This window comes from Nelumbo lutea, chromosome 6, assembly GCF_056320005.1.
Source record: "Nelumbo lutea isolate HS-2025 chromosome 6, American lotus-T2T, whole genome shotgun sequence".
NCBI classification, from domain to species: domain Eukaryota; kingdom Viridiplantae; phylum Streptophyta; class Magnoliopsida; order Proteales; family Nelumbonaceae; genus Nelumbo; species Nelumbo lutea.
This window is the reverse complement of record NC_142689.1, coordinates 13,397,665-13,425,646: the sequence shown is the minus strand read 5'-3', so window position 1 is coordinate 13,425,646 and position 27,982 is coordinate 13,397,665. Positions and strand designations below refer to the sequence as shown.

Genomic DNA, 27,982 nt, shown 5'->3' with positions numbered 1-27,982 from the left:
TACGAGTCCCAGAGCAAGCATCATACCTTACAAAGCATAGGAACTGTAGGATGCCATGAATTGCCTTCCAAGGTGTTGCAAGAGTTACCTGTCTGGATACCCCTGCATCCCAACCTTTTCCGGAATAGCCACGGATACTTGCCACCACTTCATGTCATATCCTCTCCCTCTCTAAAGGCCACCTCCACAACCACTTTCCTAGAAGGGCTACATTCTTGAAAGTGATATTCCCTATTCCTAATCCTCCTTCCTCCTTACTTCGACTATCTCCCATCTAACCAGGTGATCCTTCTTCTCTTGCCACGGCTCCCACAAGAAGTCCCTCATCATTTTCTCTAACCTCGTAGCTTCCCTAGCAAAAATCTTAAAGACAGACAAAAAGTAGACCGACAGATTAGCAAGTGTGGATTTGATCAAAGTCACTCTACCCCCCACAGAGATATAATTCTTTTTCCAGCTTGCCAACTTCTTACCAAACTTTTCCACAACAGGGATCCAAAAGCGGCTTTCCTTTGGGTTACCTCCTAGCGGAAGACCTAGATAAGTTAAGGGCCAGGAAGAGGTGGAGCACTCCAAGCAACCTGCAATAGCCTCTATTTCTTGAGCATCCATATTGACTCCCACTACAGAACTTTTTTCAAAGTTGATTTTTAGATTTGAGGCCTTTTCAAAAAAATTAATTAAATTCTTAAGGTTCCCAACCTTCCTCAAATTGCTTCCTTCACAAAAGATTATAGTATCATCTGCAAATTGAAGGTGAGTCACAGGCACACTATTTCTTCCTATTCTCCAACCACTCACAACCTCCTCCCTGTCTGCTTTTGATATCAATCTACTTAACACATCAGCAACAAGAGTGAATAAAAAGGGGGAGAGTGGATCACCTTGTCTTAGGCCTCTACAACCTGGGAAGAAATCCTTAACTACTACATTGGCAAGGATAGAATAATGGCAAAAAGTGAGACAACCCTTGATCCACTTGCACCATCTTTCCCCAATCCACACTTACTTAGCACCTCTAAGAGGAAGCTCCAGTCCACTAGGCTTTTTCAAGATCCAATTTGCAAACAAAGCCCTTCTTACCTGATCTCTTCATCTCCTCCACACATTCATTAGCTATCAAAATCTGATCTAGTATTTGTCTACCTTGTACAAACGCACCTTGAGCTTGACTAATTAGAGAGGGAAGTACCGCTTTAATCCTTAAGGATAAGACCTTAGCCAAAATTTTGTAAACACTAGTCACCAAGCTGATTGGTTTGAAGTCCTTAGGATGTTTAGCAACAGCCTTCTTGGGAACAAGAGCTACAAAAGTAGCATTGACTCCATGGTTAACAACATGATTATCCTCAAACTCCCTGAAGACCTCAAATAAATCATTTTTAACTATGTCCCAACAATCTTGGTAAAAGGCCATCGTGAATCCATCTGGCTCAGGAGCCTTACATCTATCCATTAGGAAAACTGCTTGTCTGATCTCTTCCTCAAAATTTCTTTCCAGCCATCCCCTCTCCCTCTCAAAAAGACGTAGCCAATCTAGACCACCCACTTCCACCCTACAATCAAGAGGTCTTCTCAAAATTGACTTAAAATGATCTACAAAGCATCTGGATATCTCTTCTTGAGAGGAGATTTCCTCTCCATCAATCTCAAGTTGTCCTACAAAATTTTTCCTCCTCCCATTGGCCATCGCATGAAAAAATTGTGTTCCCATCTCCTTCCTTGATCCATTTAAACCTTGATTTTAGCCTCCATGAAATCTCTTCTCGCAGCAGGACCTCTTCTAATTCCTTCTTTAAATTCCATTTCAACTCCCGTTCTTGTGCATTCATAGTCCTTTGGGATTCCTTTTTGTCCAATTCTTCAATCTGAGTCAACAAGGAAGATTTTAAATCCTCTAACCTCCCAAATTGTTCCCTATTCCAGGCTTTCAATTTTATCCTCAAGTTCCTTAGTTTTCTATGAAAACTAACTCCTTTCCACTTCACCCCCCATAGCTCTTCACTCCACCAACTCCCAATATTTTTTACAAAGTCTGGGTGAGTCAACCACATATTCTCAAATCTAAAGGGTCTAGGTCCAGAGTCTAATGGTTCCTTTCCTAATTGAATAGGGCAGATCCGAAGTAACTCTAGGTAACCCTTTAGCCATCAACCCCCTCCATTGATTCTCCCAGGCTTCATTGAACAAGAATCTATCTAGCTTCGAACATGTTGGGTTCTCCTGAAAGTTGGACCAGGTAAAATTGGCTTGCAAAAGAGGAATCTCCTTCAGCTCACAAGAGTTAATAAAATCATTGAATTTCCTCATGCTAGTAGTGATGGATTGATGAGGGTTATTTGACTCTGTTGTGAACCGAATAACATTGAAATCTCCACCTAAGCACCAAGGACCTTCCCATAACCCTTGAATGCCATACAACTCGTCCCACAATCCATTCCTCTCTCTACTAATTCCTCAACTGCTTCTACCACATCTTCTTTCCACAAGGTAATTATCCCCCCTGAAGCTCCCCAAGAGGGAGTTGAAGCCCAACTAATCCCTCTTGATTTCCACACACTTCTAGCCCACCTTCTATCCATCCCTTCTAATTTTGTCTCTTGTAGCATAACCACATCAGGCCTTTCCCTTCTAAGCATCTCTTTTATTAGTCTTCTCTTCCTTGCACTTCCTAAACCCCTCATATTCCAGCTTATGATTTTCATTAGGAAATAGTAGAACTCCCTCCCAAACACCCTTACCCCCCTATACTTGAGACCCTTTCTTCTCTCCCCTTGGCCATTAAACTCAATATCACCCTCAATATCTGAGATTAGCCTTTCCACCTCTGGTCTTTTCTTTGTTTTCCTACTTTTATCTACTCCAGCACTTCCAAAACTCTCTCTATTCCCCTCCTTCTGTTCCAATTTTGTAGGGATAACCTCCATTTGCTCTCCTTTCTCTTTATAATCCTCCAAGAGAGCACAAATTCGCTCCCATATTCTCTCTAATTCTTCTTCCTGCTTCCTTTTTGATAAAGACTCCCCCTCCTCTTCTCCACAACCCTTAGCCACATTCCCACTCTCCCCTCCATTGGCCATTCCTTCTGGCTGAGAGGCCGAAGTACCTGTTACAGGCATAGGACCCTTGTTAGTACCAGAAAACAAATCCACAGGCGTACCTGACTCAAACGGAACTGGCAGAGTGGGAACAGGAGCAGAATGTGCTATCGGAGGTATTGAATCTAGGTCTGGTTCCCCTGATTGATTGATCTTTGGAAGTTGTTTAGGTTCAATCAAGTCTGTGTTAACCAATGCAGCCGAAGCTACCTTTGAGGGTTGCCCCCTAACCGTTGATTCTGCGTGGAACAACAGTAATTAGTTCTGATCCCCTAGATAGATAGCCTGAGCATGTTGCAGTCCACAAGTGGATTTGTTTGTTGGAGTAGATGTCCCCTGTGCAACTTCCGTAACAGCCGTTGAACCCAAACAAATCTTATGTGAAGTACATCCTGGCGGGGGGGAGGGAGCTGCTGCTTGAAATCCTAACAAAGAGCCACAACCATCTTCCTCTAGGAACAGCACTTCAGTGTTTAGACTGTCATCTTCAAATGGGTCCTTTGTTTGAGAGAGGTCGATGCTGCCAAGGCTCAAAGTATCCTCAGTTTCAGAATCCGAAACATAGCAATCCTCCTCATCAGACGAGAGATTCAGGTTACATTTCTCTGAATTGCTGCTTTTGACAGAGCGCGGATTATGACGATCAGGAGAAAATTGCTGAGCTCTTTTCACTGGACGCCACTGTAGAGAGCTAGCCGACTGAGAGGCATCTTCGAAACAGCGGCCTGGGAAGAGCTCTTCTCAGAAGTTGAAGAGCTTGAGGAAGACGACAATAGACGGTTTCTGTCGTCTACCTTAGTAATAACCCCAGTCACGTGCCTCTTTAAGGGCTCATGCGGCTTTTTAAATGACTGGGTCGGGCCTGCTGACCCATTTGGGCCTTTATTAACAACAGTATCATTCCACATGGGCTTTGGCTTTGGCCCATTCTTAATAACCCGCAACTTCACATGACTTTTAAAAGGGTCACGCACGCCCAGCCCCAGGCTCAGTTTGGTTTTACCAGGTCTAGGTTCAGTTCTTCCCTGGACCAACCCCTTTTCCTTGTTTAAGAAAGCCAGATTGGCACCAGTTACAACCTGTGCAAAAGACCTGCCACCCTCCAGACTGTTCACTGCTTCCACACGCATAAGACCCATCCCCTGAATTCTACCTTCTTGTTTCTCCAACATTTGTTTTTCCATTTTAGTGAAAGTGCCTTTCTTGTTTGAATCATCCAATCCTTTCTTGCCACGCAGTTCTTCTTCTTCAACCTTCTCATCTCCCTCCCTACGAGCCTCTTTCCAAATCACAGATTCAACAGATGAAGCCAGCCACACTGAGTAACATTGTCCTTCAACTAGCACCTCTATCTTCCGAGGAATCTCCTCAGGTTTTACTCCATTCAATTAAATGGAAGCTGAAAAAAGGTCTCCCCAAAAGACACCCCCTAGTGATCCTCCACACATCAGAGCAATGGTTTCAGCAGTTTCTTGCTTCCACCAGTGAAAGGGAAGGCCTAAGAGATGCACCAGCACTCCATCTTCAACAAAGAAATCTTTGGAGTTTGATCCCGGACACCATCTTGATAATGTGAGATTTCCGAGTTCAGCTTGGATATTTAATGCCTCAATTTCTACTCTATTCTCAAGCAAGTCCAGCAAAGCCTCGTCTTTCTCAGAAGGTGTTAAAATAAACGTACTCTTCAACTTCAAGCTTGCTGTTAACAGATCTGCAACTTTCCTCCAGTCTAGAATGTGAGCTGAAGCTTTAACTATCAGTTTACTTTCCCAATCTCCTCTCTGTATGTTTACTCCCATTCTGTATTTACCTGCCCCAGCTATCACTATAAGAGTCTCTTGCTTATTATTGCTCACCGAACTAGTAGAACTGCTTATCTTCCTTTTTACTGTTACTCCTCTTTTAGCACCCAAACGTTTCAGCAGTTCACATAAGATCCCATGAACTGCCTTCCAGCCCTGACTATTCCTTCCCTCTGGGAAACAGACCATCTGCTTCCTACCCTTGCCAAAAAATTCTGTCAAAGAATTAAAAGAACCTTTAGAGTTTCCCTTAAACTCTACAACAAACCTTCTTCCAGTTTCTGAGAGAAACTCTTTCCAGGTATTTTGTTTGCCTTTGTTACTTGCACCTTCCACAAACTCCTTGAACCCTTCAATTATCCCCAAACCTTCTGACAGCACCATCCCTCTCTTTGCTTCCCTGATTTTCAAGCTCAGCTGACCATTTAATCTCAGTTCCTCAAATAGAAGCTCCTTAGCTTCAATCTTCAAAGCTTTTTTCCAATGGCCTACCTCCACAAACTCTCCCATAGCTTCAATAAGCATCTGCACTTCAGACTCTGCCAGATGGTAGCCAAACTTTGGAAGTCCAGTTTTCGTAATAAATGACATTTTTAAAAGATAAGGAACAATAAGTGAATTATAAAACCAATTTTTTAAGTATGAATTAGGAATTTAATACCCTAGCATGGAATTGTTTGGGCTTGCCTCTTTTTTTTTTTTGCATTTTCATGCATTTTTAATTATTTTTTAAAAATATTGCACCTTGCTTGTGCATGCCTCACTTTGTGCCTTGGGCACTTTTTTTTTGCGCTTTGTGCTTTTAAAACACTGGGCTGTTTATAGTTGTAATGGCTGCTTGCAAGTTTAAAAAGAAAAAAATTAATTCACTCTGTGACATGGGAATCATTCCTACTGTCTAAAAATACAAAAATACATAAAAATTTCAGAACTTCCTATATGGCCATTTTTTACCACTTTCCTGCATCAATGGCATGTTTGGTCCTTCAGTTCATTGTAGTCCTACACCTTATCTAATATTGGAAATTTCCCTGAGTGACATTAGTGACCGTCAAGTTTATTTAGTTTGAAAAAGGCCCACAAAAAAAGAAAGGTTCTTTTGGGGAGAGATAAGAGGTTTTATCTCTCATTGACTGCATTCTTCTATTTCTAATCAGTATTTATCTTTTCTCAATAAAAATCATGGTTATTGATCCAAAAAAGGCCCACAGGAAAGAGTTTATTCTCAGACAAGTGGCAACGGTTCTCAAGCTGAAATTTCCCATGGGTAGACTAGTATAGGGCACAGGGGGGAACGTGGGGCCTTTTGCATTCCTAAGTTCTCTAGGCTTCTTTTCTAGATGACTAAACTAACAGACTTTTTTTTTGATGAATGACTAAACTAACAGACCTTTTCTTTATGTATATACACAGGTATACTATATTATTTTACCTGGAATATATTGACTTAAATGCACTTGAGCCACTAGCAATAGTATTTAGCATTTTTCTTTTTTGCAAATGTATGTATTTACTATTTTGTTTCTTACGAAGTATCTATTTGATATATTACTTTATAGTTACTATAAAAATTACTTTATATTTATTGATAAAATCAGTTGTGGAAATTACTGCAAACAGAGTATCAGATGCATTTGCTAAACAGGGAGTAGATAGGTAAAGTTTTTTCTGGGCATACTTGTAAACGGTATTACTGATGGGCATTGGATCTGTCAACAGTTGTAGTAAGTTTAAATCTTTAATTATTAATGAAGCCCTTTTGCTGATAAAAAAAGTTATGGAAGTTCCAGTTTATAAGAATTGTTTATAGGGGATGCCTTTAGAGAGATGCCTTGGGTACTAAGTTTGTAAAGTTATTCTGGGCCAGGTGGTGGTGAAAATTCTTTGCATGCCGAGTTCTCTTTGCAAGATCTCATACTTGCTTTTGCATCCTTGTGTTCTGGTTTCATTATAGGCGTTCATTGGATGGATGATATTTTTAGTGGCAGGCCCATGGATTTCATTTGCCAAATTAGAGAAGCGAAGTCATTGGTCTCTAGACCAAACAGCTTATTCAGCTGGTCCCTAGATTGGCCGATGATATCGCCGCTCTGTGAGTAACAAAAACCTCTCTTAAATGGGAAATGCCAGGTCCTGGAGTCCTTTAATGAAGAAGTCCTCCTTTCTTTGTTCGTACATCTTCAATAAAATCCTTTAATCATAGTTGCTGATTTAAAAAACTCCAATTTAGATAAGTATTTAAGTACACAAGTTGGAATGCTTCACATCTTTACATGTTTTATTTCAGTTGTGGTAAGTGGAAATCTGTTTTAGAAACATTAAAGTGCATCTAAGAGCTACACATGCACACATGCTGCAAACATGGTACTTCCTTATGGCCTAGCTACATGCACAAACACATGGATGAATTACATCAATTTCCATTTTTGGTGCCTTATGAATTCATCATCATCATCTAAGTCTTATCCCAACTAGATGGGGTTAGCTATATGAACCCTTTCACCATCATGTTCTGTTTAATGCGATATCTATTATTAAATTATTAGTGCTTAAATCATTTTTTATTATTTTGACACATGTCCTTTTTGGTACCTCATGAATTGATTTGTTCATAAATATTGATGTTATTTGTGTTCCTTTTACTACTCATGTCATATTTTGGGGAAGTGTGTGAAATTTTGCCTTTTAATTTCTGTTCTTATGTTTAACAGGTTTGATGTTTTTTTTTTTTTTTGATAAATAGGTTTGATGGTTTCACAAGCACATTCCAAGATAAATTATTTAAGGGCTATGATATGGAAATACACAACCAAATATTCTACACAACGTTGTGTTCTTGTGTTCTCAGTTTAAGTGGTATGTTCTTCCAGTTGCATCCGATCATTCAGTTTTGATTGTTTATGTTTATATTAGGTGCTAACTTTTTTTGGGTAATAAATAAAAAATAAAGTTTTATTGATAGAGCAAAAATGTACAAGCAAAGACATAAGAAAACCAAAATACAAATATTTCAGTTCCACATTATGGATTAAAAAAAAAAGCCCAAAAATTACAATCTAAATCTTCCCTAGTGATTCCTTCTAATTCTTGAAGAACTAAGGACCAATTCTCTTCCTGCTCCAAAAAACAATTCGATCCCTACTTTTTGCTTTGCCTTTGAAAATTCTTCTGTTTCTTTCCTTCCAAATTCCCAACAAATGGCAAAAAGCATGCAGCTCCACACAATCTTTGCCCATTTATTTCCTCTTAAAACAGGCCAACAACCAAAAATTTCTTTAGGTGATCTTGGATTCCACATGTCAAGACTGACAAGGCAAAAGTAGTACCCCTAGACATATTTTGAGATCACACTCTCCTCTTCAGCTAGACAAAGATAACATCTCCCTGTCAATTACAATTATCAATCAAAAAAAAAAAAAAAAACTCCCTGTCAATTGAAAACCTACTATTTTTATCAGCAAGGAAAGGTTAGTTTTATAAGTTAAAGAGAGAACTGGATACAGATTACAACAAACAGAAAAGCATAGTCAATACTACACAGTGTGTTACAATAATGCCCAAAAAAGTTGATGCCTGTAAACTTCTTTTTTTATCTAGCAAGTCAGCCATCCCATTTGCAGTCCTTCTGATCCATGTGAAAGAAGCATTGAGTTCCCTTTCTAAGCTTTCAATCTCTTGCAGGGAATGTGTATAAATCGAAGGAGCATTACCCCTAGTGTTAGACCAAGATTTCACCAGGTTTGAGTCCCCTTCAACCTCCAAGTTCTTAAAATTTGCTTTTCTGGCTAGTTTTAACCCCCAAAGAAGTACTAGTAGCTCAACCTTTATTGAATTGCCAACCCCTATATGCCTTAAATACATTGCCAACACTTGTTTTCTGAGTCTCTAAACACACCGCCAATAACTATGAATCCTGGGTTTCCTATGGAACTCCCATCAAAATTCAACTTATATTTGTTTGGAGTTGGGGGCTTCCATTCCATCCTCATTTTTCTTTCTTATAGGAATAAGCCACTTCCCTCTAAGCCCACATTATATTAGCTAATAAGAAGCTTTGGAAAAGCTCAAGTGCTTTTACCCAATATGCAACTTTTATCTTTATGGTTTCCTCCAGTTCTTCTTTTGATCTGCACTTCTCATTAAAAAAATTTGCATTCCTTTCCTCCCGAATGGTCCACAACCACAACCGCCCTAATGGATTTCCACATTACCTCCCCTTTTTGTTAGCTGCCTTAGAAATTTTGGGTTGAAGAGGCTCACTACATTCTGAGGTGTGCTCCATCTGCAACCAAAAAGAGAGCAAAAAAACTTCCAAACAAAGAGCACATAAGGACAATGAATCAATGAGGAAGGGATTCACCATTTACATAACAAAGATAGCACACATGAGGGGAGAGGCATTTATGTGGCCTTCTCTTTTGAAGCATGTCGCAGGTGTTTATCTTTCCAAGAAAAACCTCCCAACATAAAGATTGAATTTTGGGTGGAATAGGCTTACTCTAGATGACAAATTTTGAAATATCTTGCTGCTTATAATTAGAAAGTAAAGTTTATGGCAAAGGGAACAAAAAGGAGTATCTCCCAGCCAAAGGTCTTCCCAAAAAAGAACCCTAGAGGCAAGAACCACAACCCACATCAAACCTGATGAAATTGAAAAAAAAATGGATATGCCTCTTCTATTGCTTTTCAAGGAGAGTTTTAGGTTGATGTAGGAGCTACCGTTGCATCCTGTCATTATTCATCAATCCATGAATGCTCTCTATAACCTTGTGCCACAACTTGTCTCTTTCCAATGAGTTGTAAATCAGTCCTAAAAAATTAGGTGTAAACTTGAAAATTAGAGAGAAAAAGGAAGGAGAAAAGTAAGAGCAGCAGTACAAGAGAAGAAGATGGCAAAAAGAGGAGGAAGAAGAAGAAAGGTTCGAATAATCTTCCTTTTCTTCTCTAATCCTTTTTATTAAGAATTAATGTTAAAGTAATTACAAGTATGCCCTTAAGTGGGCAGCCAGCTAGGCAGTAACATAAAGAGATCAAACAAAAAGAAATAACAGGCCCATTAAGAGAGGCCCATCAGATAATAAGAAAAGGAAAAGATATTACAAGAGAAGATACTAGGACCCATTCGGCCTAGTCTCTTTACACTCCCCCTCAAGCTGAGCATAGATGTCAATCATGCCCAGCTTGCTTATATAGTGTGTCATTTTCCCTCTTGGAACTCTCTTGGTCAAGATATCAGCCAATTGTTCGTCTGATGTGATGAATGGCAAACAAACTTATCCTAAGCCGAGTCATGCAAAGATATAACAACTTCCCAAGCAGTCTCTGAAACACCCCCTTATCAGATAAAAGGTCACCATAAGGTCACCATCTGTAGCAGAAAGCTTATGATTGGGATCAATAGGAGTGGAGATTGGTTTAGCTCCAAGTTTACTAGTCTCAGCAAGAAGGTCAAGGACATATTTATGCTAAGAAATGAAGATACCATCCTTAGATCTAGCAACTTCAATGCCCAAAAAATATCGAAGATCTCCCAAATCCTTGATCTCAAATTCAGAGTTGAGAAATCTTTTTAGTTTACTGACCTCTTGAGTGTCATTACTCGTGACCACAATATCATCAACATAAACTATCAAGAAGGTCACCAGAGAGCCATTTCTCTTCAAGAACAGGGTATGATCAGATTGAGTTTGTGTGTAACCAAAGGAGACAAGAGCAGCCCTGAACCTCTCAAACCAAGCTCGAAGAGACTGTTTGAGACCATAAATAGATTTCTGCAGTTTACACACCTTGCCTTGCATTTCCTTCCCATACACCCCTAGAGGCAAACACATATAGACCTCTTCATGTAGGTCTCCATTCAAGAAGGCATTTTTAACATCAAACTGGTGTAGGGGCCAATCAAAAGTAGCGGCTAGAGATAACAAAACCCGGACTAAGGTCATTTTAGCTACAGGAGCAGATGTCTCAAGATAGTCAATACCATACATCTGAGTGTAACCTTTAGCAACCAGCCTAGCCTTAAACCTCTCAATAGATCCATCAGAGTGATATTTAATGGTAAACACCCATTTACAACCCATTGGTTCCTTCCCTTTAGGCAAGTCAACAATATCCCAGGTATGGTTTTTATGCAAAGCATCCAGTTCAGCCATCATAGCATCCCTCCATTCAGGTTTAGATAAGGCTTTCGATACGGACTTGGGTATCACATGGGAAGAAACAAAAGCAAGAAAAGAGTAGTAGGAAGGAGAGAGAAGGCTGTAAGACAGGTGTTTGGAGATACAATGGGTTGTACACTTCCGCTAGCCCTTGCGGAGAGCAATAGGAAGGTCAAGGTCTGGGAAAGATGTAGATGGGTCAGAAGAAGGCTGACCTGTTACCTTGGTAATGATGGGAGGAGCAAGAAGCTCTTCTGTAGGAGTGGAAGCAACCTGCCCATGTCTGAATCTGTGCTTTTGGTACCACCTTTGGAGAACAGGATGAAGAGGAATTGTAGGAGAATGAGGTGGAGGAGGAGGAGGATTAGGAATATCGAAGGTAGGTCCAGTGGGAGAAGTAGACACCTCATGAGAGGACTCAAGAGGAATGGGAGGAGGAACAACTGGAGACATAGCAAAGGGCTCTTCAGATTTCTCCCCCTCAGGAGAAATACTAAAGAAAGGAGTCAATTCAGAAAATGTGACATCCCGAGATACAAAGTGGGTGCCACTAACTAGATAAAAATAGCAATATCAACACATTTATGAGCCTTAGGTTCAAACTTGTGACTTTGATGGCTGTGAACATGCACCCAAAGGTAGAGAAAAAATATCCTCATCCGGGAAGAGAAGGCTAAAGGGGGTTTTGAAGTTAAGAATCCGGGAGGGCATACGGTTGATCAAAAAGGTAGAAGTAAGAGCAACATCTCCCCAAAATTTTATAGGAACATGGGATGCAAACAGGAGGGATCTAGCAACTTCAACCACATGTCTATTCTTCCTTTCCGCCATTCCGTTTTGTTGTGGAGTGTAGGAACAAGAACTTTGATGAATAACCCCAAAAGTTTCAAGATAGGCGGAGAGGGTTTTCTCAAAATACTCCTTAGCATTATCAGAACGAAATATTTTGATCCGAGTGTTAAACTGGGTGAGGATCAGTTCATGAAATTTTTGCACAATAGCTGGTACTTCATCCCTGGACTTCATGAGATAAATCCAAGTGTAACGAGAGTAGTCATCAATAAAAAGGATAAAGTACCTATAACCCCCATAGTTGGCAAATGATATGGCCCCCACACGCAGAGTGAACAATATGAAAAGGAGAAAGAGCTTTTTTATTGCTTACTGAATAAGAATGTTTACAATGCTTTGCCAGTTCACACGACTCACAATGAAGACTTGATAAAGACACTCCCTTAAACATATTTGGAAACAAATTACTCAAAGCAGAAAATGACAAATGACCAAACCGAAAGTGACATAACAAGACTTTGTCAATAGACTCTGACAAAACTGACCGTAAGGCAACTCCATGAGGTGGTCCAAAAGCTCTATCCGGTGTGTCTAGCAAGTATATTCTGTTCGCCTCATGGCCATTCCCAATCATACTCTGAGATTGCAGGTCCTGAAAAACACAATGAAAGGGAAAAAAAGTTATACTACAATTCATGGATTTAGTTAAGCTGCTAACAGATAAAAGGTTTGTATTAAGTTTAGGGACATGAAGGGCAGAGGATAAATAAAGGGTGTCAGAGGTCTTTATATCCCCTTTACTAGAGATGGGAGCAAGAGACCCATCAGCAAGGGATATTTTCTCTTTACCAGAGAGAAGGTGGTATGGGCAAAAGAGATTAGGCAGGCTGGTCATATGGTCTGATGCACCGGAATCAATAATCTAAGGGATTTTATGATTACCTGAAACTAAAGCATGATTTGCAGAAGCATAAATACCTGAGTGAGAAAATGCAGATGAAGATGATGTGTTGCTGGAAGAGAGATGAAGAAACAATAGCTTCCAAGTGATTTAGCAGCCTCCCATACTTTTCAAAATCCGCCTTCATTGCTGCCAACTGCTCAATGGTTGATTTTTCTTCGCTCTCCTTATTTCCTCCTTCAGGTACTGTAGCAACATTAGCTGTCTTAGGCTTTCCTACCTGACTGCCCTTCCTAGAGCTGTTGTTATTCTTAAATCTATTAGGAAGAAGCTCAGGATGAAGCTTCCAGCAAGTGTCCTTTGTATGCCTCGGTTTCTTGCAATATTCACATATCTGCTCCTTTTTCTCAGTAGGACCCTTTGGCTTTATTCCAACATGTGCAAAGTATTTTGTAGGTGGACTCTACAATTGAACCTGCCGCCTACTCTCCTCACTGCTTATCATAGCGTATGCCTAGGAAAGAGTAACCTCATCTTTGGCCAGGATATTTTGCCTAACGATGTCAAACTCAGGGTTGAGTCCAGTGAGAAATTCAAACACCCTATTTCTCTCCACCAACTTCCTATACATTTCAGTATCATTCTTATTCTCCCATACAATTGTTTCCATAACATTAATTTCTTGCCATAGGGATTTCAGTATAGAGTAGTAGATTGCTACACTCTTCTCTCCCTGTCTTAGGTTCTTCACATCACTTTTCAACTTATAGACTCTGGCTACATTCAACTTCTGTGAATAGGTCTCAGTAACACTGTCCCATATCTCGTTAGCCGAAGACATCCAGAGATAATGTTGACGTATATGAGGTTGCATAGAATTGAACAACCATCCTATGACAGTATAGTTCTCTTGCATCCATTTCTCAAATTCAGGGTATGTCTCTTCGGGTTTCACTTTACTACCTGTGAGATTCCCGAGTTTTCTTCTACTATAGACATACATTCTTATAGACCGTGCCCAAGCAAGATAATTTGTCCCATCTAGCTTGATTGTGGTCACACCAGTCAAAATAGAATCTACCGAGCCAAGGCCAGAAACTGGCACTTGCTTAAACTCACTTCTGTATGGCTCCATTAATCAAACGAAAATCAAAGAACTAGAAATTTTGTCTATATAAACCTGAAGTCAAGCCAGAACCCAGATGCTTGAAAACTAGGGTTTTACTCTATCCAACTGTTGGGGAGGAAGAGAGAAGATGCAGCCGCTCCTACCAGAGCTTCCCAATCTCTTCCAAACCTGAACCGCCCTCCTTTAGGAGTCAAAAGACACCTTCCAAGCATCGAGCACCACACCCAAAGCTTCACCTTTACCTGTACCTTCGAAAATCTCTAGTCGGCTAGGGTTTTGGACAGCAACAGAACAACACCACTTCTTGGCATTATCCAGCCAGATTTAAACTCTCCAAACCCTCTACCAACTAGGCCGGAGATCCTCTGAACTATAGAGAACTTATCTCTCCATACACTCTCTTAATCTAAGGGTATATGGGAAAAGAGGAAGAAAGAAAAAAAAGGAAGAAAGAGACCTGCTTTGATACCAAGTTGTAAATCAGTCCTCAAAAATTAGGTGTGAATTTGAAAATTAGAGAGAAAAAGGAAGAAGAAAAGTAAGAGCAGCAGTACAAGAGAAGATGGCGAAAAGATGAGGAAGAAGAAGAAAGGTTCGAATAATCTTCCCTTTCTTCTCTAACCCTTATTATTAAGAATTAATGTTAAAGTAATTACAAGTATGCCCTTAAGTGGGCGGCCAGCTAGGCAGTAACATAAAGCGATCAAACAAAAAGAAATAACAGGCCCATTAAGAGAGGCCCATCAACTAACAAGAAAAGGAAAAGATATTACAAGAGAAGATACTAGGACCCATTCGGCTCAGTCTCTTTACACAATGGAAACCTCTAGAGCCATTTTCCTAGTAGTGAAGTATTTCTTTGAACTATGTTCCCCAGTCCTAGACCTCCGTTTTCTTTTGTCTTGCAAACTTGTTCCCACTCTACTAAATGGTCTTTCTTTTCACCCCTAGGTTCCCAAAGAAAGTCCCTCATAAGTTTCTCTAACTTCCTTGCTACCCTCACTGGAACTCTAAAGGTGGACAAAATAAACTGGTAGGTTAGATACAGTTGCTTTTATCAAGGTTGTTCTTCCACCAGTGGAGAAGTAATTCCTCTTCTACATAGCCAACTTTTTTTGCGAATCTCTCCATCACTGGTTTCCACAAGCCCTCTAAATGCCATTGCTTGACCTCACACCCCAAAGTCTCAACTACCACTCGTGTTTTCATCTTCCAAACTTATTCTTGCTATGCAACTCTTTCCCCAATTAATCTTCCATTTGGAGACTGATTCAGAAGAATTGATGATTTCTTGCAGATTTAATATAGACTCTTGATTGCCTTACTCACAGAATAAAATGATATCATCTGCGAACTGCAAATGTGTGATTATGATGTCAAATCTTCCTACCCTCTATACTCTAAACAGATAATTCTAATTGGCCTATAAGATCATCCTACTTAGGACATTTGCAATTAAGGTGTATAGGAAGGGAGATAGGGGATCCCCTTGTCCCAACCCCCTTTTTTTCTGGAAAGTAACCTCTAGGCACACCATTAAGCAGAATCAAATACTGTACAGAACCTAAGCGTCCTTTCATTGACATCCTCTACTTCTCCCCCAACCCAATTTTCTACATGATTTCCAGAAGACCATTCCACAAAGTCATAGGCCTTCTCTAGGACATTTACAATTAAGGTGTTTAGGAAGGGAGATAGGGGATCCCCTTGTCCCACCCTCCTTTTTTTCTGGAAAGTAACCTCTAGCCACACCATTAAGCAGAATCAAATACTGTACAGAACCTAAGCATCCTTTCATTGACATCCTCTACTTCTCCCCCAACTCAAATTTCTACATGATTTCCAGAAGATCATTCCACAGTCATAGGCCTTCTCTATGTCTAACCTGCACACCAAACTCTTCCCTTCCCTCCTCTTTTTTGTTAAACGTTCATTGGCCTCCAAAATTTGATCTACAATCTATTTTCCTTCAACAAAGGCTCCTTGATGTTATAGAGATTGCTAGAAATTTTGCTACACATTCATTGACCAATACACCAGGGGCAGTGCCTTTTTTAGTCTTCTTGCTAGAACTTTTGCCATGATTTTATAGAGGTTTCTCACTAAGCTTATTTGTCTAAAATCCTTTGTGACTTTTGCTTCCTTCTTGGGGATTAGGGTAATGAAAGTTGAGTTTATTCCTTGAGATATTTCCCCTTCTAGATAGAATTCATTGAAAACTTCTAGTATATCTCCTTTGATCAAATCCCATCACTCCTGATAGAAGTCCAAGGAGAAGCTGTCTGGCCTAGGGGCCTTAGATCTTTCATTGAAAAATCCGCCTCTCTTATCTCATCTAAAGTAAAAAAATTCTCCAAAGCTGCTGCCATAGCTTCAGGTAACCTGTCCCACTAAAGATCTGGAAACAATGGGCTCGTCTCCACTTGGCTCAGCTGAACACTCTTAAATGGTTAACAAAGGCCTTGATAATCACCTCTTCCCTGGTTATCTCTAGACCATCCACTTCTAGCCTATCGATTAGGTTTTCCCTTCTACTAGCTAAGGAGTGAAAAAAAAAATTGTATTATCATCCCCTTCTATAAGCCACTTACATGTAGATTTTTGCCTCCAAGGATCTCTTCCTTTATAAGAACCTCTTCTAAATCACACTTTAGCCTCCATCTTTCCTCTCTCTTCTCCACTCATATTCTAAGAGCTTCTTTCTTGTCTAACTCAATCCTTGAAATAATTTTTCTTTAGTCTCCTCCACCTTCCTAAAGAGATTCTTATTCCAGGCCTTAATTTTCTCTTTTAATCCCCTTAGTCTCCTCAAGAATTCAATCCCTTTCTTCGCTCCTCTTCTCCCTAACTCCTACCACCAAAATTTGACATTCTCCACAAAGGTGGGGTCCTCCTACTACATATTTTCAAACCTAAACAGGGTGAGGAGCCACCAACTGAAGTTTCTTGAGCTATGCAAATAGGGCAATGATCTGAGGTAACTCTAACCAAGGCTTTGGATAACAAGTCCTTCCACATAATCTCCCAATCCACTGAAAAAAGGAACCTGTCTAGCTTAGAGCAAACCAGGGAGTTTTGGAAATTTGGCCAAGTGTAGTTAGCTTGCAATAAGGGGAGCTCCTTCAGTTCAAAAAGATCCACAAATTCATTAAACTTCCTTATACCTGTAGGCTGTACTTACTCTCTAGCTCAGATTATTTGTCTCTGATGAAAACCTATTACATTGAAATCACCACCCAAAGACCATGGTCCCTCCCACAATCCTCTAACTGTACTTTAACTCTTCCCATAATTGAACCCTGTCCCAATTTGAGTTTGGACCATACACATTTGTCAGTGCCCATTCCTTACCATCTGTCATTCTTCTGAACTTGATTGACAGTGAGAATTGCCCTACTAGTTCCTCCAATCCTTCAAACTTTATTCTTCCAAATAGTAAGGAGTCCTCCTGAGGCTCCACAAGATGGCAGATACCCAAATCAGACCCCTTGACCTCAAATGCTCCCAATCCATTGACTGGTCCAGAGTGGATAGCTAGGATTTCTCCTTCCAGGTGGTATCCACTGAATTTGAGCTCTTTTCGTTGTCATAGTTGTATGAGGCACTCAGTCTCATGTTCTCAAGATGTCTGTAGAAAGGGTGCAGACATGTTCAATGTCTTAATCCAATGAACAGCCTTAACCAGAACATTCTCAATAATTTTTTCCTTAGTTCTTTTCTTTCCCTTGAATATTCTTTCATTTCTTTCTTCCCATGCCATCCAAAGGATGGCTGCCCATGTGCATCTCCACAATAACTTTCCCCTCCTTCTTGGTAGTGATGAAAGATGAGCTAAATGGATCCTTTGCATCATTGGAGTGGGGACCTGCAGCCCAAAAGTGAGAGAAACCAAGTCCAGATAGACAAAAACACAGGAGATTAGTGAGTGGTGAAATGTCTCTCCTGCAAAACAAAGGATGCAAACATAGGGAGATAAACAACAATTAAGTCTTCTCTTTTGGAGAGTATGTCAAGTGTTAATCTTCAAATGAAAGACCTCCCAGAAATAATCCCTAACCTTTTGGGTTGTAGTTTTTTTTCACCTAGAGTGGTTGTGTCAAACTATTCCACTTAAGAGGCAATGATGTCTTGGAGGAACTGGAACTTCCATATAAGTTTGTACAATCTCCAGACACTTGAGTGAGCTGGTGGAGAACCATTTTGAATGCATGCTAATATGGTTGACTGTTTAATAGAGTTAACAAAAGGTTGGAATCGTATTTTGTTTTCCAAACATTTTGAGGAGTGTAAATAAAGCTTTGGGTTTAAATCTTTTTTGTATAGAGGGGGATATAGTAAATTTCTTGTCGAGTACAATGGCATTGTTAGTCCTGATTTTACTTGATGATAAATCCTTGACATGGAAAAACTATCCATTTAGATTTTTATTTTCCATGAACCCCATATTGAAACTAATAAATTCATGCATTTTTTTGATAGGTCTAATAGATTCATGCTTTGTGTTTTACTTAAATATCCTTCAAAGGGTATACTTTAATCCACAATCTTTCTTTCTGAATGAGCTTATTTAGACTTTCGTGGAGCTCAATCCACATGGTAATTGTTTTTGGAATGACATGTTCCTATGGCATTTCTAAGCAATTGGTTACTGATATGTTTTTTGAAAGAATTGGTTACTGATATGTTTGCACTGTTTATTCTGAACTAGGACTTGTATTACAGGGCCATCTTCTCTTGGCAGTTGATTTTGTATATCGCCACAAAGACTGCTTCTTTGATGTTTTATTGCTCTCCACAGTAAGTCAACTCGCACCCGTTCTCCAGTTTAATTCCTGTCATGTAATACCTATAATACCCAGGTTCCCATACAAGGGTGGTGTATCATGAATGGTATAACTTCCATGAGCAATACTTTGTCCATCTGTGCCCTTGCCGTATCTGGGTAACATTGGTAGCTAATATTTTGGCTGAACTGTATTTCCATTCTTTCATTTTCCCTACATGCCCAGGAACCTCATGATTAACTTGGAAATGCAGGTGGCAACAGCTAGTCAATTTTTCATTTCTTACACAATCCGCACATTTGGAGCTCTCACATTTGCCACAATAATGACCACAAGACAGGTAAAATAAAGCCAAATGCTACTCTTGCACTTGTGTCAACTAGGTTTTGTTGTCAAAATGGACCACACATGTTTAGATTCTAAAATTCTTCTTATTGATGAAGTTGGTGAGCATCATGCTATCATGCGTGTGGTTTTCACATCCTTTAAGCTGGAAACAATGGATTGGAGCGGTAAGCTTTAACATTAACTCCATAATTAGTTATTAAATGCATGTACTTTGATGATCAGATGTTTCTTTCTCCCCCTACACTTTATCCAGGTGAAGGGGATAGTTATTTAGTAGTTTGAAGTCCAATTAACACTTTTCAATGCATGACCAGACTATTGTTTTCGGCTCCCTGTATGCGAAAAGTTTTGTAAGTGCACCTAAGAAGCCTGTACCTGAAAACCCTGCATCCCCAGTACATGCACAGAGCGGTGGTTCGAGATCACAGAATGACAAACCTTGAATGTTGATCTCATGATCTGGATCTTCACTCTTATCAGATCTCTCAAGTTGCCTTCCTATTTGTTCAGAGTCCAAGTGACACCATTTCACGTTGCAGAGATGGATAATGGAAGAATATGGGCGGATCAGAAAGAAGAGCTTTGTTCAAATAGAGTTACGTGCTTTGTTTATTGTCTTCACCTCAAAGGCCAATCAAAAAAGCAATACTACTGAGAAGTAATCATATCCCGAGCCCAATTTTTCTTAGAAAATATTAACGGTCATATATATAGCCGAAATTACCTAACACTTTCTAAAGCAAAACTTTTTTTTTTTCCTTTTGAATATTTGGAACCTTTTGGCCATGATGATGCAAAATTTTAACAGCTGTTGCATTTCATTGGTCAAGAAGCATATGATATTGTCGTTGTCTGTATGAAATCTTCTTTTTTTCTTCTTTTTATTTGAGAAATATAGCCCTAACCTTGCTGCAACTGGTTGAAGCTGAACGATGCTTAAGTGGAAGACATGAAAGCTTCAACGATCATTTTCCAAAATTTATATGTTGAGAATTACTTCTTTCAGTAAACCTATTTTCAATCAAAATTTGGCTTCATCGATTATATATGGTGGTGTCTCACATTTGAACAGGTCAGTTAGAGATAGAGAATCTTGTAAGCTCTATATAGCGATTAAGGGTGCGTGCCCTTGGGTCTGTTGGGCAATTCTTTGCCATCCTTAGGGTTCACCTATTAGCACTCAGCCGTGCTATATATGCTCAGTTTTAAGCTCCGTGTAGGACGAAATTATTGATTTTCAATTTCATGCGGTTTTACCATCTCAAGTTTTTATATTATTTTATTTATTTTTCTGAAACCACTTTTAACTTTTTTTTTTTCGTTCTGCCTTTGACTATATGATGCTAAGGCGTTAGAAAAAGCAAAGGCGACTCCTTAAATGCGTTCAATGTCATGGAGAATGAAAGTATATGTATTTCACTGAACGTTTTTTCTATTGGGATTATAGTTGATAAAGGGAAATTTGTGGGCCTTAATATTAATAAAAATAATTCTTTTAATATAATTTTTAAAATAGATTAACTTTTAAATGAGGGCAAAAATACTGTTCACCTTTTTCCTCTTCCAAACCACCGAATAAATCTCTTTCAAGATTAATAAATATTTTTCTCATCTTCCTTTCGCCCCAGTCCCGCAAACCTCAATGACCACCATCCACCAGCGTCGCTGCCGCTGCCTTCGCCCACCTCCGGTAACGCCAATCTGACAACATACCTCTACACCAACCAATGGTGGGATTGGGATGAGTATGTTCAAGTGGAAGAGCATAAACAAAGGCTTTCTGAAAACAATGAGATCGTTGTCGTCATCAAATGTCACCGGCTTCATCTTAGTGCAGCTCATCGGTGATGGAGTGGGCAAGTAGTATGGATGAGAGCGAATTGCAAAGCCCATCTGGATTTTGTTTGCTGATTTATGCCTGGAGGAATTAAATTAGAGATCCATTGGTGCATCCTCAGAACAAGATTTTTGTTGTTTACAGAAAGAAAAAAGAACAGGGTTTTGTTTGCAAAGCCCATTTGGGTTATGGATATTCAGTATTTCTTTTTACAAGTTGTAAAAAAGAAATATTGAATATATTTTTAAAAAAGAATAGTGTTTTTTCCCTTTTTTGATATATTTTTAAAAAGTTAATTTATTTTAAAAATTATATTAAAATAATTATTTTTATTTAGTGGTTTGGAGGAGGAAGAAGAACAGTGTTTTTTCCCTTTTTTATATATTTTTGAAAAAAATAACTTATTTTAAAAATTATATTATAAGGTTTAGGGCCCAAAAGTTGCCTGTATCAGCTATAATCCCTTTTGAATTTGCACTCTTTCTAAACATTTGGAATTTATAGGGAGTCTGGGTCTACTAACAATTAAGATTTTGGCCATAAAGACCCTACAGCTACACATATGAAATCTCTTGTACCTGTTGTAATTCACAGGGTGATGTTTTTCCTGTAGTGTCTTTGCATAGTTTGTGGCCAAGTAGGCAAATCTAACGAGGCTTAAATTGGGTAAGGCCTGCCTTTGATGGGCCACTTGAATATTGATACAAGGCCCAATTCCCCAAGTTCAAAAGAAAATAGGGGGAATGACAGTTCAGCCCAGAGTCAAAATTTTTAAGTCCAAAGTACAATTGGGGTAGGTGGCAGTTTGGAATTGATGCCAATTCACCAATTAATGTATATTGTGGAGGTATTTGACATTTTGAATTTTTATAGATTTGCAGCGGAATTCAGAAATCTGCATTGGGCTTTTCCGAAGAAAATATACATTCATTGAGGTGATAAGAAATCACCCAAACAGAGGAAAAGCCCACCACCTCCCCTTTTGAAGACAATCGCCATACATCAGGTTCTTGGACATGTATCCTGCTATCTGTTCTAGATGGCAAACCCTTAGTATGCTGCTGGCTTGCCTTTCATACTCTGAGGCCTGTCCTGATTGATAAGTAGATCCACAGGTTCTATAGTTGGGTTCCAAGATGAAGGGCAGAATGTCAGCTGCACGATTGGCATCTCTAATATGGTTATTGATTTCTTGGAAGTCATCTGTAAAGAGTTGCTCTGAAATCACCCTAGCTTAAAGGCCTCCATCCTGAGAAGAGCATACTTAACTGCATCAGGATTATTCATTGCCCATTTGCTTCTTTCATGAGCCATATTAAGAGTAGTAGTGTCTGTCGTACCCACTCCTTTGCCTACGTTCTTGGGGTCTACAGCTGTATAGGCAAAGTTGGCTGGTATTAATAACTACCTACCTCTAGGAATTTCACCAACATTGATTGCTTCATTTGAAAAATTACCATACTCTTTAAAAAAGTATTAAACTTCGATTAGATCATCATCAACACAGTTTTCTGCTATATTACCATTTCGATCTAGCCCAAGATCAGCATTAGCTAGATTACTAGTATCAAGTCTATCTGAGAGCTTCCGCTTTGTACCTGAAGACTGTCTAGTTTCTGTTTGTGAAGTCTGTTGGTTATCTGTTTCACAGGGTGGAGTGACATTCTCTTGAGCTCTTGTCTCATGATTGGTCCCCCGTCACCTGTGTTGCCCTGGTCCTCGTTCCTGGGTATGTCACCACAACCACTGTTTACTTCACTAGACATGATTTCAGGCTCTTCTTGAATAAGAAAAGTGACAACGGAAGCAATACTATCTTCTGGCCAAATGTCCCTCGCCAATGGGGAGTTTGTATGGCTTGGATTCTGGTCAAGACTTGGATTGAGTGGCTCAGATCTGTTAGCTCTATGCTAAGACCTGGGGTCCTGGCCCAAGTAACACACACCTCAATATTAGCTTAAACGTGAATTAGAATATTTATCAAATAAAAAATTTTAAATTTAGTATACATCTTTCTGTAGTTGCAAGTACTTGCGGCCTCACTGCATTGACAGCACTACTAAGAACTAACAACTGTGACTGTCTTGCTGTTGCATGTAGTTCAATACTTCCCCGAATAAAATTTTACATATTGCATAGTATGTATTAGCTATCTGACCATATATTATACCATGATGTGGTTGAAAATGCACACTTAAAATTCACAACAGAGATTTGAAGCTTCTAAAATCCATAATACTTCTTCCTCCCCCAAAGGATGAAGCAGCTGAAGATTAAGGAATGACAAATTTAATGGAAAACTTAACAATTTAAGAGATCAAGGAATGACAAGTTTAATGAAAAAAAAAATTCACAAATTAGAAGAGACACCTGCTTGAAGAAACATAAAGCAGGTTTCAAAATGCTGTCCTTTTAAGCTTCTGTCAACCCCCACAGAGATGATTCTCCATGCAAATGGTACGTAGCATTCACTGCTCCATCCACATTACCCTTCAAGATGGAACTTGGAAGATTCAAAAAAATTAAATGATTTCTTATATAATCTAGCTACTATACAATTATTTAATAATATATCCCTGAAATTTGATTCAACATAGAAGGCATATGGAACAGGGGATGTTCAACTTTCTAGTTTTCTAGCTGGACAGGATCTAGCATTTAACTTGAGTAAAAAATTCTGGGATCAAATTAGGTTTTTGGATGGATTAATTGTTTGAATCCCTAAATACCATAATTTTATCAAAATTATGAGACTTATGCTTGTTATATGGTGAGATTCAAACTGGGATCGTATGGTTGCAGTGAGTATATCAAATAATTTAGTTAAAGGCACACCTGAAAATTGTAATAGTTCTACTAACTGTGGGGATGTATTCAGAAAAAAAATGTGCAGTTATAATAGAATTATTACATCAGAGTTTGAATATCTCTATATTGTTTATGTCCTGATTACTTTTTTCCTAGTAAGATTTGAAATGGTGTATTCTTGTCATATGCAGCGATGGACCTGTGCTTTAAATGGAGATTAAGAATACCCAATTTTACAAAAATATGACATAAATTTATGGTGGTTTGTCTTGGTAGCCAATGAATCGTCATTCTCCTACAACATGTTTTGCACGGTAGTTTGTCTTGGTAACACAGTGGAGTTTGACTCTAGACAGAGGAGCAGATCAAAACACAATGCTTTGACATTGTGTATAATCTCTAAGGCTCACTTTGGAATGGGTACAAAAACATACAAAATAATACGAAATACAAAGTTTTGCACTGTATTTGTACTCTTTCAAAACTAAGCCTAAATAACATTTGCACCGGTATTGATGCTCAAAGAATACCGACCGTATCCGGTATTGAGAGAAAGAAAGCCCGTTTTGCTTTGAGTTGAGAGAAAGAAACCGTTACCTGCAAAAGCCACCGGAATATTGCTGCGTAGAGATCGCCGGTTTCCGGTGATTTTTGGGCTCCAACTCTGGCGTGCTCTCGGTTGTACTAACTGCAAAGTAGAGTGAGACTATGAAGAGTGATGATAATCTGGTAAAATATGGAAGCTATTAATGATACCGTGAAGTGGGATGGTCAGATGGAGTGAAGAACAACTTGGACTACCACCTGCCATTGAGGGAGTTAATGCTAAATCCTAAGGATGTGTTTGGAAAAGATGTAAATAAGTGTGAATTAAAATATATAGAGTGTAAAACGGTTTATCTAATAAGGTTGCGTTTTGAAATGATGTAAATGGAGTGTAAATCTCGGATCAGGGTAAATTTGCACACTAATTTATTTTTTCCTGTGTTTGACAATATTACATTTATGCATTGACAAATGACAAAAAAAAAAAAAAAAACACAATTTTCAATGCATTTATGCTTTATTAGAATTATTGTTTGCATCCATTATAGCTAAATGTTCAAGGGTCCGATTGGTTTCTTTGTTGGGATTGGAATTGAATTTGGAATTGGAATCCTCTGGAATAAGAATTGGAAAAGCCTATTTGCCAACCCTGTTTGATTTAGACAGGAATTGGAGTAACATTTCAATCATTCCTATTTGGTTCAGTTGGAGTTGGAATTAGAATCAATAAAAAATATTAATTTTGTATTAATTCATTAATATTTTATTATTACTTTAATAATATTTTACTATTTTACTATTTTTATTAATATTAGGATTTGGCAGGTGTTCTTTACTTTTTGATAGACTCCTAAAATGGGAATCCCATTTCTAAACGGGAACCTGCAATGGCCATTCTGGCATTCTCCTGAATGGGGGAATCCCACCCCCCCAAAATGACCCATTTTGATTCTAAATCTGGGCACCTATTCCAGGTAACCAAACAGACCCTAAGAATGTATATCAACAAATAGACCACTATGAGTGACGTTAGGGCTGTCAATGGGTCTGGTCTGGTCTGGGTCAGGACAAGGTGGTCCCAATCCCGAACCAATTATTCACTGGGACAAAATCACAGACCCAGAACCATCCTGAATCTCTGATTAATAATCGGGGTAATTGGGTCTCACCCAATAGACCTGATTATATTAAAACTATATTTATTTATTTATTTATTTAAGTAATAACTTAAAACTTAAATTTTGATAACATAACTTTGACAAAAACTACATTAGAATATTAAATTATTTATATGTTAATAAATAAAACGTTTTTAACTAATATTATCTTATATGATCTGTCAAATTAACATTGCAAACATAAAACACAATAAAAATTATAAGAAAAATTAAATATATTTAATAAAACAATCGGTTCAGGTTTGACTATATCAGTTCTGGACAAGAAACAACCAGAATCGGCCCAATTATTAATTAGGACAAAATCATGAAAGTAGAACCAACAAAATCAGTTCAGTTCAATTAGAGCAGTCAAGCAAAACTGACCCATTGACAGCCATAAGTGAAGTAAATCCCAACAAAATTCTAAAACTAATACTTATTGTGACATTGTGAAAGAAAATACGTCTAAGACAAGCAAAGTAAGGAAGTTGCTTGGAGAAGCTTAAACTCAGAAAAGAGAAGCTGAATAAGCAGCGAAAGATAAGAACACAATGAATGGGAAATGGTGCATACATGCAAAGGTGTTGGGGAACAAGTTGAAGCGGTCAATGCTAAAGTTTCTATGATATTAGAAGACATCAGCGCCTCACATGCATATCTCAGTGTGCATTGAGAACGTTTTCAATACTAGTCATCGGAAGATGTTTCTAATACACTGTTGGAATGTGCTGTGGGGCGCTCATGTGAAATCCAATTTGTCACTGGTTGATACCTTATTCTCATGAAATGGAGAGCTGGCATTAACCCTCTTTCTCATCTTAACGAAGAATTCAATATTGGGTTAGGCTACCGGGTCTGCTCCTGTTGAGACACCTTCCAAATGTCATGCGACAGGTTGGACCTGTTATGAAATTTGATGAAAATACAGAAAAACGATGTAGCCATCCATATTCCCTCATTAGATAAAGGAGGATGAATTGGTTTCGAGACCAGATTGGAAAGGGGTTTCACTATGGTTTTTGAACCGCTGTTGATTCAGATGGTCAGACTGTTTGGCCTAGAAACTATTTAGGCAATTGGTTTCATTTTACTCCAAACCTAGTTCCTGGGAAAAAAACATTAAATCAGTCAATAATCCGTTAGCCCGGGTGATCGATACGTCAATCAGTTCAACAGTTTTTGATCGTCTTTTATTTTTTATTTTTTATCAGAATGAATTATCTGTTCGAATCAGACGGTCGAACCGATGATCTAGAAACTGATGACCAGAACATTTCTATTTCTGGGTCGTTTTTTAAAACCATGATTTTCACTAGCTAGCAAGTGATGATCAGTCAGAACTCAGAAGAAATAAGTCGTCAAATTTTTTAAAATGGTTTTACGTTATAACGTTAATTTTCATCAAAATAAGCTTAAAACAACAAATATAAGAGGGTATAACACCTACAAACACGAGCCCAATTGTGAAATACTGATAAATCCCTACAAACACATGTAAATAGAATAGTTTGACAAAGTCAAAATTTCTAAGAACTGAGAAACCAAAAATACCATTTTGGCCAGTCTGACAGCATTGCTCATAAAGGATCATAAATGGTCACATAGATTAAAATAATCAAGGATCAAGGTGTAAGTAAATGGCCAAACAAGTATTCTGTAGGTTACTTCGGCAGAGCAATCATGCAAAGCTAATCCCAATGCCAATAAAAATGATCTTGGGAATAGAACTTTTTTCTACCTCTTCAAACTGCAAAAGAGATGTTAATTAAACTTTTACATGCTCCCGTCTTATGCATCGAAGGCCTTTTTGCTACAATTGTAGGAGTAGGACAAATACAATCGTTCCTTGATTCCTTCCATCTTTGAAAGTGGGGAAAGATTAGAGTCTCTCGTCATTGCCTTCATGGAGGATACAACTCAAGATTGGTTTTATCATTCCATCTCGTACTCAAAGTTCACACGACAGAGACCAAGGGAACAAGATGCTTTTGCTAGTGGTGCCTTAGCACTCTCTATCAAGGTTCAAAGTAAGGATATAGATGATATGCTGGTAGGGTGTATTGGCCTATATTAGTATTTCTTTATGTTTTATTTATTTTTTTAAAACCGGTTCAGAGAGATTTGTTTAAATCCTGACTACCCTCTGAACCATGATTTGGCTCGAAGCCATCGACACAATATGTATCGACTATACGTATCGATACTTTTAACCTTGCTCTGTATCTCTACTTCTAGATCATTCACTAGCAACAAAACTCTTCCAGGGGTGAGATAGGCCATTACACCAAATGAAGTCCCAACTATCCAGGATTTTGAGAGTTGGGAATAATAATCTCATGGTTTGTTAACTTCTGGTCTCCTATATCATATTAATAAGTTAATAACATAGTTAGGATTTTAATGTGATATTAATTAAATCCATACACGATGATAGCAGTTGTTTTTGTGTGTTGTTAAAGATTTGGGATCCTTCGTCCTTGCCAAGGTTTTAAATATCAACTCTAACCCTTAATTAGTGCTAATTCAAATTTATAATTGCTACTAAGGTTCAGTTTGGAAAGAGTATAAATACAAATATGTACATTACAAATACATACAAAATAATATAAAATGTAAAAT

General features: G+C 38.6%; 1 protein-coding gene and 1 long non-coding RNA gene across 12 annotated transcripts in view; one reads left to right on the top strand and one right to left on the bottom strand.

Annotated features, from left to right (window-relative positions):
* LOC148847443 (UDP-galactose/UDP-glucose transporter 5B-like) overlaps positions 1 to 20,060 on the top strand; it is a 39,743-nt gene extending 19,683 nt beyond the window's left edge. For all 11 annotated transcript variants that reach the window (XM_088949707.1, XM_088949713.1, XM_088949712.1 and 8 more), the window contains 5 exons: positions 7,644 to 7,756; positions 18,589 to 18,677; positions 18,918 to 19,004; positions 19,108 to 19,176; positions 19,327 to 20,060. In XM_088949707.1, the coding sequence (XP_088805833.1) occupies positions 7,644 to 7,756; positions 18,589 to 18,677; positions 18,918 to 19,004; positions 19,108 to 19,176; positions 19,327 to 19,455 (487 nt within the window). In that variant the 3' untranslated portion in view covers positions 19,456 to 20,060. The remainder of the gene's footprint in view (positions 1 to 7,643; positions 7,757 to 18,588; positions 18,678 to 18,917; positions 19,005 to 19,107; positions 19,177 to 19,326) is intronic.
* A 1,639-nt stretch (positions 20,061 to 21,699) lies between these two features.
* LOC148847442 (uncharacterized) lies at positions 21,700 to 24,491 on the bottom strand. Its single transcript, XR_016101325.1, has 4 exons — positions 24,255 to 24,491; positions 23,220 to 23,339; positions 22,448 to 22,774; positions 21,700 to 22,222 (listed from the first exon to the last, which is right to left on the bottom strand). It is a non-coding gene; the product is annotated as an uncharacterized LOC148847442 (long non-coding RNA).
* Positions 24,492 to 27,982: the final 3,491 nt, after the last annotated feature.